This window comes from Phyllostomus discolor, chromosome 1 (genome assembly GCF_004126475.2).
Source record: "Phyllostomus discolor isolate MPI-MPIP mPhyDis1 chromosome 1, mPhyDis1.pri.v3, whole genome shotgun sequence".
NCBI classification, from domain to species: domain Eukaryota; kingdom Metazoa; phylum Chordata; class Mammalia; order Chiroptera; family Phyllostomidae; genus Phyllostomus; species Phyllostomus discolor.
Window position 1 is genome coordinate 52,451,873 of NC_040903.2, and position 14,830 is coordinate 52,466,702.

The 14,830-nt window shown below is 34.9% G+C and overlaps 1 protein-coding gene across 2 annotated transcripts in view; it reads left to right on the forward strand.

The window, feature by feature from the left end:
- Positions 1-14,830, forward strand: part of LOC114492403 (ankyrin repeat domain-containing protein 26-like) — a 108,184-nt gene that overhangs the window by 15,630 nt on the left and 77,724 nt on the right. For both annotated transcript variants that reach the window (XM_036022582.1, XM_036022578.1), the window contains exons 6-10: positions 2,176-2,235; positions 3,383-3,416; positions 5,800-5,872; positions 7,308-7,368; positions 7,460-7,662. In XM_036022582.1, coding sequence (XP_035878475.1) covers positions 2,176-2,235; positions 3,383-3,416; positions 5,800-5,872; positions 7,308-7,368; positions 7,460-7,662 — 431 coding nt within the window. The remainder of the gene's footprint in view (positions 1-2,175; positions 2,236-3,382; positions 3,417-5,799; positions 5,873-7,307; positions 7,369-7,459; positions 7,663-14,830) is intronic.

Below are 14,830 nucleotides of genomic sequence, written 5' to 3' on the forward strand. Positions count from 1 at the left end.
GTACAGTTTTTCTTTCTTAATTTCTTTCTTAATAGAATAGTATTCATATTATTTAAAAAGTTAACTGTAAGTAATTTAAAATCTGGGGCAATGTCATCTGAAAAGAAGTTCCTTTATTTAGTCATGACCCCTAAAATTTCATATGATATCTTTAAGGAAAAGAGAAAAAGATTTTTAAGTTACGATGTTATATGTTTCCCCTGTAATCACATAATAACAAATTAAACTTGTTATAAAAATGGTTCTTTAGTTTTTATAACAAATGGATTACATTTAGTAAATAAATACTGGTTATTATATCCTTATTTGTCTCACTAAAAAAGGAACTAAAACTAGGAACTCAGCAATACTTTTTTAGTACCATAAACAAATGGCAAACAATAAGAAGTATAAAACTTAGCCATGTGCAACATTCCCAATGAGAATATTTTTAAAGCTATCTACTGATAGTACAGAAGTCAGAAAGGCAACGCCTTGTTGAGAAGCATAGGTTATTGTACTTACTGGTATATCAACAGCATCTTATTATTATCAACTTAATTTCTCATAGGTCAAAACAGAATGAGATATGTTGACTTCAATAGAAAAAGATGTTTCCTTCTGTTAGATCATTGTCATGACACTATAATTTCTTTAGAGTACGATTCTCTGTTACTATTGGTCAAAAGATAATCATAATAAATATTCAAATAGCCCAAGTAGGACTCAATTCATTATAATAAAAGTTGAAAAATATTCCACAATAACAAAAATACTGGTATGCTGCCTGGATGTGGCATATTGTGCAGTGTGAATGGTATGAGGACACCTTTGACTTAGTAGACTTTTATCAAAGTACTTGTCTAGGTTGGTTTTGCAAATAATAAGAACATAAAGATGAAATCTTTTTGAGTTTTGATCTTTAAGGTGCTCATAATATTATAGAGCTGTCCCTGGTTTATTTCTGTGGTTTTTTAAAACAGAATTTTCAAAGAAAATTTCAAAATTCATTTATTCATTTGTCTGCTAAATGGTTTGCTATTTAACTGTCAAGTGTCTTAGGTGCTATTATTCAGATGTTGCAAAATACAAGTATTTTAAAAACACAGTCCCTGCCTTTCAGGAGGTGGTTGTTATTGTCATTTTTAGTACTTACTATATTTTATTCAGTGCTTACTAGGTGCCAGAGCCCACTAGGAGCTTATAATTATCATTGTTTTTTCTTCTTTTATTGGTGCATAATATGTGCTATACGCTTTAAGTGTACAATGGGGAATTAGGTTTTTTAAAAAGTGGGTAGAATTTTTCTTGAACTAATATCAATTCATTATGAAGTTTTCACCTGTTTATGCTGAAATAAAAAAGTGTATGGTAAGCTTAATTTATTCAATTTAAAGTGTGGTCTGTTTCTAGGCCTACATGTTTTTTATTTTGCTTACAAAATCTTGTTCATTTAAGAAACAGCAATAATAGTTGGCAGTGTTTGTTTTCTCTGTGAAAGCCATCTGTTAAGAGTCCATGATTGACTAGGTCAGGGGCAGTGGAAAAATAAAGCAGAGACAGAAAAGAGATCTAGTTAATATGATTTAATGATGATTGAATTTAAAAAGTTAGCAAAGAGAGAAAAATCTAAGATGATTCATAGGTTTGCAGGTTGTTCATTAGCATTAAATTGGACACGAAGAATAGGACTTTATCAGAGGAACAGGGAGGAGCAAGAGGTCGACAGGGAAGACCAGGTTTCTTTTCCATACATGTTGAGTTTGATGAAATATTCATGGATAATTTATGTACATTTTGTACACAATTTCTTTGACATTTTGGCTTTTCTTTTCAACGAATGCCTTTAGTAGGTGAGTTATATTTTTAGTTTAATAAGAAATTAAGAAAAATATTAGGAACAAATAAAAAGAATTCTTATAATCCCTGGTACAGTATTAAATACATATAATAATTATAAGTTAGTTTTTCTGTAGTTATCACAAGTGATTGATTCACAGTTATTATAAAAGGAAATTAAACACTGCCTAGTTAGAGAAAATTAACAGTAGTGTTTTTTTCTTTATAGGAAGTTTCATACCATAGAACATATTGTCAGTCATTAGAATTATTTTTATTTGATTAAAATAGGATTGTTGCTGGTTTCATATATTTTCTGACATTGTTTCATTTATCCCTTTTATTCCTTTATTCAAGTGGATATAGATCTACAGGAGTCTCCAAAACAAGTGTCAAGAAAAACAAATTCAATGACAGGTATAGCACATCAACCCAAATAATGGCTCATTATCACCCAAAGTTCATGGTTCACATTAACCATGTTGTATATTCTTGGTGTTGTACATTCTTTGGGCTTTGAGAAATGTATGATGACATGTGTCCACCATTACAGAATCATACAGAATCATTTCACTGCCTTGCTCTACTTATTCATCCCTCCCTTCCCTCTAACCCCTGGAAACTACTGACCTTTTTACTGAATGTTGTATAGTTGGAATCATACAGTAGGTATTTTTTTTGAATATTTAAAAAATTAAAATTCTAAGGTAATTGAATGTAATCATCCAAGGTGTTTTTTGTCCTTTATGGGTTGTTGTTATTGTTGTTGATAAGCATAGGGTGTGATGACCTGTGCCTTACAAGCTGAAGAAAAAGCATGCTTTCTGTAGACATTTGCCACATACTGGGGAGGGTTGAGAAAAATGACATCATGCACCACTGCCCAGCACTAACTGTTGGACATCCTGCTCTGAGGTGGGTCCAGACAGGCTCTAATAATGGAAGGAGCCTGTCTCCAGGGGCCCTACTTTGTAAAACTGGAATCACAAAGTCTGTCATTCTTACCCTGCAATTGGAAATAAAACCAGAAAGAGTCTGTTCCCTATGTTTTGCCATGCGCAAAGTGCAGTGCCTGTAGACCAAGCTCCCTTGTGATAGGGTGGGTAGTTTTCACTGAAGAGCTCGAGAAATTGTATTGTGTTCCAGCAAAATAAATATACTCTCTTCTAACTGCTCTTAATAGTAGGAGTCCAGAAAAATTATTCTATTTTGGTTTGACATTTTTAGTTTATGGTACTGATTCCACTAATGATGCCCTTTTCTGTCATTCTGGTGGGGTTGGTTAGGATTATGATCACTGTAAATAGCAGTTCACTTGGAGATACCAAATTAAGATAGATCTCATTCTTTTTTTTCTTGCATTTGTTATATATAAAGGAGGAAAAATAAATGTTCTTAATGTATTAATTGCCTACTAATAGTATCATCCCTATTCACTGTAGGATCGTCTTCCGGTGTGGTCCCATAGTAATATTTTCTAATGAAGCATCAGTCTGGTACTTTTAAACTTCTATATTTTTCCATTGTTGATTTAAAATGTATTTTACTTTTTTTTTTTAAATAGTGGTTGAGAAGTCTGAAGAAGACTCTTTAAGCAGGTAGGATTTTATGGATTTCTAAAAATTGTATGTTAATGAAGGGAATGAAGAGAAAAGAAACAAATGTTTCTCAGTGTTCTGCCCTGGACTGGACACTGTGTTATGTAATTAACACATGTTGTATTGTTTCTGCAGTAGCTTCACAAAGTAGCTGTGCTCTGATAGCCTACTTTTCATTAATTAGGCAGCTGTGGTACAGGTACACTGATTAATTGACCCATGATTCCATAATTAACAAGTGGCTGACCCATGGTTTGAGTGTCATCCTGCTTGGTTCCCCAATTCATTCTGTTGTCCTTCAACATACACTGGTAAGTTTCTGTGTAGCACAGGCATCAAGATAAACACACAAATCAGTTCACCTCAGAAAGTCAAGTCTAGTTGTTAACTCTGAATTAGAGTTTTCCTAAGAAACCCAGTTAGTCCAAGCATTACTTGACAATTGCAGTAGTAAGTAGTACCTTGTTTTTCCCAAAACTATTTTAGGACACATCTCAGTTAGCTATGGCCACAGATAGGCTTTACCTAAGGAAGACCTAATCAGGCAAGTGTTTTTAAGTATAATGATTTCTGTTCTTGATTTGAATTATTCTTTTGTAAGTGAAGAATATCTGTGCATAGACCATGTTATGTTGATTCAATTCAGCATCTATTTAGAGGATATTCCTAATTGATTTCTCGACTCATTGACTTCCCAGTCTGGTTTTCTCTTCATGCCAGTAACTTTGCCTAGCTGTATGAGACTTTTTTTTCTTTTTTACCTAGAGTCCTTTTTTCTTCCATGACTTTTTTTGATTTCTAACTTTCTTCTCTGCCTTTTTTGGAGTTTCTCTCATCGCCGTAGTTTTTTCCACTTCTGCCAGCTACATGTTCTCCATTTTTCTATAGATAGAATCAAGAGCACATTAAGGAATCGTAGCAATTAATCAAAACACCCTCTAGAACTTCAGCTTGTGTTTAACATCGTGGAAAACTGGTTGCTAACATGTGGAATTTGCAACTCAAAGAAATTAAAGTGACTTCTTTGGATGTGGTCAGTGGTGGAAGTGAGATGTAAATTCAGGTTTCTAAACCTAGTAGGGACTGGGTGTAGTGAATGCAGTGCAAGAAGATAGAATAATTAGCAATGAAATTCAAAAGGAACAACACTGGGCTGTGATAGGAATAAGGGTTTTAGAAAAGAGATGAAAGAACGGGTAGGGAGAAGAGATCAAAATATTGGGGCTTATGACAAGTTAAAGATAAGTTAAAAGAAGGAAGGCCACAGGATGCTGGGAGTTGTCTAGAAAGGCAGATTAAAATAAAGATTTCAAGAGAGTCCTGAAGAGGTTACTCCTCGTTTGTTTGTTTGCTTAATTGGAAAAAACTAGCAAAATTCAGGATTTCTGTTGAAAGGTATTAAGATAATTTGGAAAAATTGTCCTTATTGCAAACAGGACTCTGGTATCATCTCTCTGAACTCCAACTTACAGAGTGGGCCTTACATCCCCTTGAGTTGTAAGGAACTGGAGATTGCTGAACTGTGTAGATCTGTGGCCCACTGCAGGTGTCTCCTCACCTCTGCCTCTTTCCCAATTAGCTGATGTCCTTCCCATGTAGGAATGGGGTAGAGATGGCTGTCAAATTGGTAATGTAGTTGGGTAGTTGATAACATGCCTGTATTAGGAGTGGATGGCAGACTCCATTTAGCTTATTTTCCAGGAGCAGAGAAATAGAGTACTCTTACTCTTGGTCATTTGAGCCCATCTTTGCTCAAGAGTCTGTGTCTTCATAGGCTGAATATTTAAAGGTTGGAGATGGTCTTGGAGCATGCAGAAGCTTGATCTGGGAGTGGGAAGGCTAACGTCATAACATTTGTTATTTGACATTTGGATATTTAACATGTAAACATGTCAAGGAACTCCCTATACTATTTTTGGGCAGAAGGAAGAAATAGAGTCGCCTTAATAAGTTCCTTCCTAAAGAAACTAGACTGCTATTTTTCACAGACATAGATTAGTCTTTGAACCAAGAACAGACAATGGAGAAGAAACAGTGTGTCTTTCTACCTTGATTCAGGTCATCAGTCAGATCGTTTCCAGTTCAGGAATCAAAAGTCGTGTCAGCCGTTTATTGGATTTTTAATTCTGCGTTTAGGAATTTGGGTGAAAACAAATTAACTTCAGGCTTTGCTATTATATTGGCTGTCACCCTTCATGGAAACTTAGGGTCTTCATTGAATAGTTCATAGGTTGGAGGATGTGGAGGCAGCTTTTTTAAAACAGGCCAAATATTAATTATAGAAGAAACTTCATTTAATACACAGATAACTGACCTTCCACTCAACTTTTTGGTTGTTTTTAAAGGAATGAGCTCATTTTTGTTGGCTATTTTTATTCTAAAGGCTGTCCAGCAAACCTGACATCGATGATTCATGGCCTACATCAGAAGATGAAGACTTCAATTTTGATACCAAGGTAAAGTGCTCTATCATGGAATTAATTTTCATGCTCGGAATTTACTTTTGTGTAGCACTTACTCTTAAAATGTAGTATTGGTCTACCTATCATTGTTTTATGTTTATAATGAAAAATTGGTCAGAGCAAATCATTTGGGTAGAAACATGATGCATTGCATATTTTTTTTAACTTGAAGTACTCAAGGTGGGGGCTGAAAAAGAGAAAGGGCTAGAAAATACACCCTTTAGAAAAGGGTGTAGAAAAATTACAGTGAGAAAAAGTTTCTCACTAAAGACGAGATGGAAAATTTGGTCAAGGATAAGCATTTTTAATGTGACTTTTAAATCATACCAGCATGATTTTTATAATATTCATGCCTAAGTGATTCTTTAGTGGATCCAGTTATTACTTACTGTAATAATCAGGAAATCTTGGTATCTCTCAATTCTAAAACTATATATCATATAATATATAGGTTTCTTTGTTCTTGGGCTGCTTTTATTTTGGTATCATATAATTGTTAGGAGAGAGTTTTATTTTGTCTAACTTAGGTTCCACATTTGAACTGAAATAATATTATAAAATGTGTAAACTTAGAAATTTAAGTTGTCTTTCTCATAAACTGTGTTGCAAAAGGATCCCACTGTATTTTAAATCATTCCATTAAGAGTCAATTTAAAATTATGTATTTGAGCGAAGAATACATGTTTTGCTTAAAATAATAACTAGATCTAGAAGCAGCAATTCTTAATAACCAAATAGTAAAACATCAAATTTCAGAAAACTCATTGTTGCTTTTAAACTTCTTATTTCAATTACAGTTGACTTTCAATATTATATTAGTTTCAGGTGTACAACATAGTAGTAAGAGATTCATATAAATCACAAAGTGATCTCCCCAATAAAGCCAGTATTCCCCTGATGCCATACATAGTATTACAGTATTACTGACTGTATTCCCTATGCTGCATTTTGTATCCCCATGACTATTTTGTAACTACCAATTTGTGTTTTTTAATCCTTTCACCATTTTGCTACCTGCCCTCCATCCCCACCATCACCATTTGTTCTCTGCATCTATTCATTTCTTTTTTATTTGTTCATTAGACTCTATATGTAGGTAAAATCATATGGTATTTGTCTTTCACTTTTTGACTTTTGTCACTTAGTACAATACTTTCTAGGTCCATCCATGCCAGTGCTTTTTAACTGGTATGCAGCTAGAATTTTTAAAACATGCAGTACCTGGCTATTCAGTAAGGGGCACTGACCTCTTTTCCCTTAGATTATCAAATTTAAAAAATGACAACCAACACAACAATAGCCATCTGCAGTGAAAGAAGACTTTCATCTTACATCTGAATGATTTCATTTTTGTGTAATCTCACATAGGAATGGTGTGTATTATTGTTGCTTTCAAATTTGTTATTTAAAGATATAATTTTTTTTCTAGAATGTCATGAAGCCAAGCTTGACAAAGCTAATGACCGCTATTCAACAATCCCACGAAAACAGTAAGCTACTTGAAGGCTGGCTGTATTTCTGTTATTCATTGATTTGAAGTTATAAATATTTTCATGTATTCTTTACTTTGTTTTAATGTAGCAGAAGCAAAATATGCCATTGTGGGACCAGAAAATAGGACCTTATGTGAAGACAATACTTTTCATAGTGAAAATGAAGATGTGATTGGAACTTTTCCCAAGACATCTGAAAAAGTCCTGGGCTTTTCTCAACCTGCCTTTTCATCATTTGAACCTCTTCTAAAAGCTTCTCACATGTCTTTAGAACTCATTGGTCTTCCAAAGGTAAGTTGTTTTATTATTTTAACTGTTTTTTCCCCATGATTTTTCACATACCATACCCCTGATTGTTCTATAGTAATGACCAGGACCCTAGAAAGAAATGGAAGTCCTCAAGATCATAATAGAAAACAAGAATAAGAAGAAGAGCAATATACGTACAAGATTTGGATTTATACTGGTTAGTGGGCATATATAAACAGTTCTTATACATGCCCTAATGGAAGGAATACATTGGAAAGCTACTGGAAAGAACAGGTAGATGAATGTGAAGATATAAAGAGAATAAAGGGGGAAAATCCATGTAAGAAGAATAAGGTGAAAATAAAGATTTACTATGAGAGTCAAGATGAAGAGATTATAAAAACACAACAGAAATAGAAGGCTTAAGTGAAGGCAGGAACTCAATATATTATGAAATATGATAGAATGATTTTTAATGCAAATTAAGCAAAGAAGCCTAGGTAATGAAAAAATTGCTCAGACTCTTTTGAATTACTTACAGCTGATTTTTATGAAGAACTAAAGGAAAATTTAATTGTAGCCTTTTTCTGGTTATTAAAGTTTTAATTTGAAATTATTTTTAAAAATCTTCACTTTTAAGTTTAATAAATTGATATTTTATATTTTATATAATAAAACCTGAGTTCTTAAATAATACAAATTAAAATATGTTTTAGGCTTATCAGATTTATTATGAATTATGAATTTTTGCCATTCATTTTCTTGTTGCTTCTGACATCTTACTGTTTGGTATATACTCAGCTTTTTAAATTAACTCATCTTACACTTTGGTATAATCTGGGTAGGTGTTTTAGATATTTTTCTTTCTTTTTCTTTTTTTTCCTGTAAAGAGAGAAAATAAATAACCATGTTATAGATTTTTTTCATTAATTAAAAATTATGATTATGAGGGACTTTTCATCTATACAGACATGACTTGCTTCCTTGCACAACCATATCAAAATTACAACTGAAATACAGAATAGTCATCACTCAGAACCATCAGAAATCAAGGTGAATAGAAGTCTTGACAACTACAGAACTAAAGAAGCCACATCCATCTAGACTAGTAGGAGGGAAACCAGCACAGAATGGGCTGGTCCCACACCCATGTGTGGTATATAAAAATTTGGAAGGGATATCTCAGGAGTGAGGAGTCTGAGCCTCATACCAGGCCCCCCAGCCCAAGCTCCCAAGTGCCTAGAGATAAGTACCCATAACTTCTGGCTATAAAAATCAGTAGGATTGAGTCAGTGGAGAAACTTTTTGAGTCCCAAGCAGTTTCTCTTAAAGAATCTGCACACAGATTCACCTACTCAGACTCATTCCCTCTGTGTTCCAGCACTGGGGTAACAGCTTAAAAGGCACCAGTGGCATACAGGGAGAAACAGAAGTGCCTGGCATAGAGGGAAGCAGAGGCCATTGTGTCTTTTCTGAACCCTCCCCCACAGAGCCAGCAAGCTGGTGCCATATCTGAGACTCCATCAACCTGGTTAACACTGTTTGACCTGCCCTGGAGATCCCTGGAGACTCCACCCCACCCAACTTACATGTCTGCCCACACTGCTTTTCCATTTGAATGGCTGGTTTTGGCTCATGCTTCACAACTTCCTAAATCCTCTCAAACAACAGCTAACCTCAGTAAGTTCCAGGCCTAGCATTAGCAGCAGCAGCCTAGGTTCACAGCTTGGCTTTGCCTGGGAATCTCCAAGCCCAGCACAAGTAGCAGCCATTTCAGATTGCTTTACAGCTCAAGCAGGGTGGCCCAGGGCAAAATACAGGTGGGGGCTGACCTTGACCTGCACTACCTGGGAAACCCCAGGGCCTGCACATCTAGTGGGCAGCTATAGACTGCCCCTACCACCCTGCCTCTGCACAGCTGATCCTCCATGGAAGGCAGAGGTTGGTGGTCAATGGTCACAGCCAATCCTTGCAGTTGACTGGCCTGGGTAAATTTCTCCCATTGGTCTGCCAACTGTAGAGCTTAACTGTAAGAGGGACCTGTACTCACCCCATATGAAAGGTGCACTGAGAGTACCCAGCTTGGGTGATAGGGAAGGCTGTGCCACTGGATCCTACAGGGCACCTGCTACTTTAGGCCACACTACCAAGACATGGAGTCAGAGCAGTTGTACCTGATACATAGAAACAAACACATGGAGGCTGCCAAAATGAGGAGACAAAGAAACATGGCCCAAATGAAATAATAGATCAAAACTCCAGAAAAAGTGAAACAAAATGGAGATAAGGAATCTTTCAGATGTAGAGTTCAAAACATTGGTTATCAGGTTGCTCAAGGAACTTAGTGAGGACCTCAGCAGCATCAAAAAGATCCAGTCAGAAATAAAGGATACACTAATTGAAATAAAGAACAATTTACAGAGAAACAACAGTAGAATGGATGCAGCCAAGAGTCAAATCAATGATTTGGAACATAAAGAAGCAAAAAAACAATAAATCAGAAGAACAAGAAGGAAAAAGAATCTCAAAAAGTGAGGATAGTATAAGCAACTTCTGGGACAATTTCAAGAGGTCCAACATTCACATCATAGGGTTACCAGAAGGAGAAGAGAAAGAGCAATAAATTGGAAATCTATTTGAAAAAAAATAAAACTTCCCTAATTTGGTAAAGGAAATAGACATGCAAGTCTAGGAAGCACGGAGAGTCCCAAACAAAGTGGACCCAAAGAGGACCATACCAAGACACGTCCTAATTAAAATTCCAAAGCTTAAAGATAAAGAGAGAATCTTAAAAGCAGTAAGAGCAAAGAAATTAGTTACCTACAGGGGAGTTTGTATAAGACTGTCAACTGACTTTTCAAAAGAAACTTTTCAGGAAGAAGGGATTGGCAAAAAATTCTCAAAGTCATGAAAACCAGAGACTTACAGTCAAGATTGCTCTACCCAGCAAAACTATCATTTAGAATGAAAGGGCAGGTAAAAAGCTTCTCAGACAAAAAAAGACTAAGGAAATTCATCATCATCAAACCATTATTATATGAAATGTTAAAGTACTTATTTAAGAAATAGAAGGTGAAAAGTATGAACAATAAAATGACAATAAATATATACCTATCAACAATTGAATCTAAAAACAAACTAAGCTAACACAAAGAACAGAGACAGAATCATGTTACAGAGAGCATTTTGATGGTTGCCAAATGGACAGGGGGTGTGGGGGAATAGGTAAAGAGGTGAAAGGGTTAAGGAGTACAAATAGGTAGTCACATAGTATCCATGGGATTTAAAGTACAGTATAGTAAATGGAGTAGCCAAAGAACTTATACACATTATCCATGGACATGAACAATATGGGTGGATTTCCTGATGTGAGTGGGGGGTGAGGGGTGAAGGAAGGCCATGGGGGAAAATAGGGACAACTGTAATAGCATAATCAATAAAATATAATTTAAAGAAATAAAAATGAAATTTATGATTATATAAGAGGGTCTTAATCTCTCGTCATTAAATTTTAAGATGAAATGCTCCTAAGTAAAATAAAAGTTACTTTTTTATGTAGAGATTCATTTTTTACATTATTTATAATTATATGATTCGTTTTATATGAAATATCCAGACTAAGTTAATCCATACAGAAAGTAAGTTAGTCCTTGCCTGGGACTGGTGATGGGGGGAATTGGGAATATCGGTTGAATGGGAATGGAGTTCCTTTTAGGGTGAGGAAGATGTTTTGGAACTAGAAGTGATGGTTGCACAATGTTGTGAATGTACTAAATGCTACTGAATTTTCACTTTAAAGGGTTCGTTTTTATGTTTTGTGAGCTTTACCTCACTAAATAAAGAATACTGTCATAACAAGTCAATTAAATTAAGATAGTTACATTTTTATTTTATTTATTTTTAGTGTTTTAAATTACAGTTGACATACAGTTGTATTTAGTATTTATTTCACCATGTACAGCGTGGTCGTTTGAGAATTATATAATTTATAAAGTGATCTCACTGATAATACTAGTACCTACCTGGCACCATAAATAGTTATTACAATATCATTGACAGATATTCCTTATTCTGTACTTTACATCCCTGTGACAGTTTGTAACTTTCTATTCCCTATCAACCTCTTTCACTTACCCCCTGACTCCTCTCCCATCTAGTGTCCCTTCAGTTTGTTCACTGTATGTATGAATGTGTTTCTTCTGTTTTCTTTGTTCTCTATTTTGTTCTTTAGATTCCACATATTAATGAGTCAGATGTATTTGTCTTTCTTTGTCTGACTTATTCACTTAGCATAATTCCCTGTAAGTCCATCCATGTTACAAATGGTAAGATTCTATTCTTTTTATGGCAGAGTAATATTCCATTGTAAATATTTACTGAGTCTGTATCCATTTATCTGTTGATGGGCACTTGGGTTGCTTTCATATCTTAGCTATTATAAATAATGCTGCAGTGAACATAGGGTTGCATATATCTCTTTGAATTAGTGTTTTGGATTTCTCACATATATTCCTAGGAGTGGAATTACTGTATCATATGGTAATTCTATTTTTAATTTTTTGAGGAAACTCCATGGTGTTTTCCATAGTGGCTGCACCAGTCCACATTCCCACAACACTGCACAAGGGTTCCCTGTTCTCCACATCCTCACCAACACTTGTTTGGTGATGTATTGATGATAGCCATATGACAGGTTGAGGTGATTTCTCTTTGTTTTTGTTGACAATGAAATATTTTTCATATAACTGTTTGCCATCTGTATGTCCCCTATGGAGAAGGTCTATTCAGGCTTTTGCCCATTTTAAATTGGATTGTTTGTTTTTAGGAGTTTGTATGCGTTATTTAAAATTTTAGATATAACCATTTAATAGAAGTATCATTGGTTAATATTTCTCACTTTCAGTCAATTGTCTTTTTGTTTGTTGATGGTTTTCTTTGCTGTGAAAAACATTTTAGTTTGTAGTGTCATTTGTTCCATTTTCTTTTGTTTCCCTTGCCCAAGGAGATAACATTAAAAATATTACTGAGTCATTACTGTCAGAGATTACTACCCATGATTTTTTCCAAAAGTTTTCATGGTTTCAGGTCTCACATTTAAGTCTTTAATCTATTTTGAGTTTATTCTTATATATGGTATAAGAAGGTAGTTTAGTTGTTTTTTGTTTTGTTTGTTTGTTTTAGCATGAATCTGCCTTTTCATATATGAATTGACCTTATAGGCATGTTTTATTTCTGGGCTCTATATTCTGTTCCATTGGGCTATATGTATGTTTTATGAAGGTACCATGCTGCTTTGATTACTATAGTTCGATGTCCGGGTACTGTGATACTTCCAAATTCGTTCTTCTTCCTTAAGAATGCTGTGGTATATAAGGTCTTTTGTTCTAGTTCATAAAAAAATGCTATTGATATTTTGATAGCAACTACATTGACTCTGTAGATTGTTTTGGGTATTCTGGACATTTTAATGATGTTAATTTATTCTATCCATTCTACCTATGAACATGAGGTATGCTTACATTGTATCTTTTTTTTTCTTCAATGTCTTATAATTTTCTAGGTACAAGTCTTTTACATCCTTGGTTAAATTTATTACTAGGTATTTTATTTTTTAAAAAATAGTTTATTTATTTATTTTAGACAGAGGGGAAGGGGAAAGAGAAAGAGAGGGAGAGAAACATCAATGTGTGGTTGCCTCTCACACATTTTCTACTGGGGACCTCACCTGGCCCACAACCTAGGCATGTGCCATGACTGGGAATTGAACCGCAGCCCCTTGGCTTGCAGGCTGGTGCTCAATCCACTGAGCCACACCAGCCAGGGCAGTATTTTATTTCTTTTTGATGCAATTATAAATAGAATTGTTTTCTTAATTTCTCTTTCTGGTAGATTATTATTGGCATATAAAAATGTAACCAATTTCTGAGTATTAATTTTGTATCCTGCTACTTTACTGAATTCATTAATAAGTTCTAGTAGGGTTTTGGTGGAATTGTTTGGCTTTATTTTATTTTACTTTAATTTTTTTAATCCTTACTTAAGGACATGCTTAATCCTTGATCCTAGAGAGTGGGAAAAGGAGGGAGAAAGAGAGGAAGAGAAGCATCAATTTGAGAGAGAAACAACAATTGATTGCATTTTATACACACCCCAACCAGGAACCAAACCCACAAACTGGGTATGTGCCCTGACCAAGACTTGAACCTGCAACCTTTCAGTTTGTGGGATGATGCTCCAACCAACTGAGTCACGCTGACCAGGGCTGTTGGGGTTTTTTATGTATTGTATCATGTCATCTTCAAATATTGACAGTAATACTTCTTCCTTTCCAATTTGGATATATTTTATTTCTTTTTCTTGTAATATTTCTGTAGCTAGGACTTACAATAGTATGTTGAATGAAAGTTGTGAAATGGACTTAAAAATACTATAATATGAGATAAAGAAGGACAGTATATTATAATAAAAGGATCACTGCCACAAGAGGATATAATCCTTCTGAATATGTGTGCATTCTACATAGGGGCACCTAAATACTTTATTTTTTTAGTATTTTTAATTGATTATGCTGTTACAGTTTTCACAACTTTCCCCCTTTATTCCCCCCTCTGCCCTGCCCTCCAACCCCTCCAGCATCTGCCCGCTTAGTTCAAGTCCATGGGTTGTACATATAAGTTCTTTGAGTCCTCTGTTTCCTGTACCCTTTTTTATCTCTCCACATCTATTTTATGTCTACTAATTATGTTGCTTCTTCCTTGTACCTTCCCCCCCATTCCTTCCTTCCCACTTCCCACTGAAATCCCTCTGTGTGATGTCCATTTCTCTGATTCTGTTCCTGTTCTAGTTGTTTGCTTAGTTTTTGTTTTCATTATTTTTCTTTTCTTTTAGGTTCATTTGTTGATAGTTGTGAGTTTGTTGTCATTTTACTGTTCATATTTTTGACCTTCTTTTTCTTAAAAGAATCCCTTTAACATCTCATATAATAATGGCTTGGTGATGATGAACTCCTTTAACTTAACCTTATCTGGGAAGCACTTATCTGCCCTTCCATTCTAAATGAAAACTTTACTGGATAGAGTAATCTTGGATGTGTAGGTCCTTGCCTTTCATGACTTGGAATACTTCTTTCCAGCCTCTTCTTGCCTGCACAAGTTTCCTTTGAGAAATCAGCTGATAGTCTAATGGGAACTCCTTTGTAGGTAACCCTCCC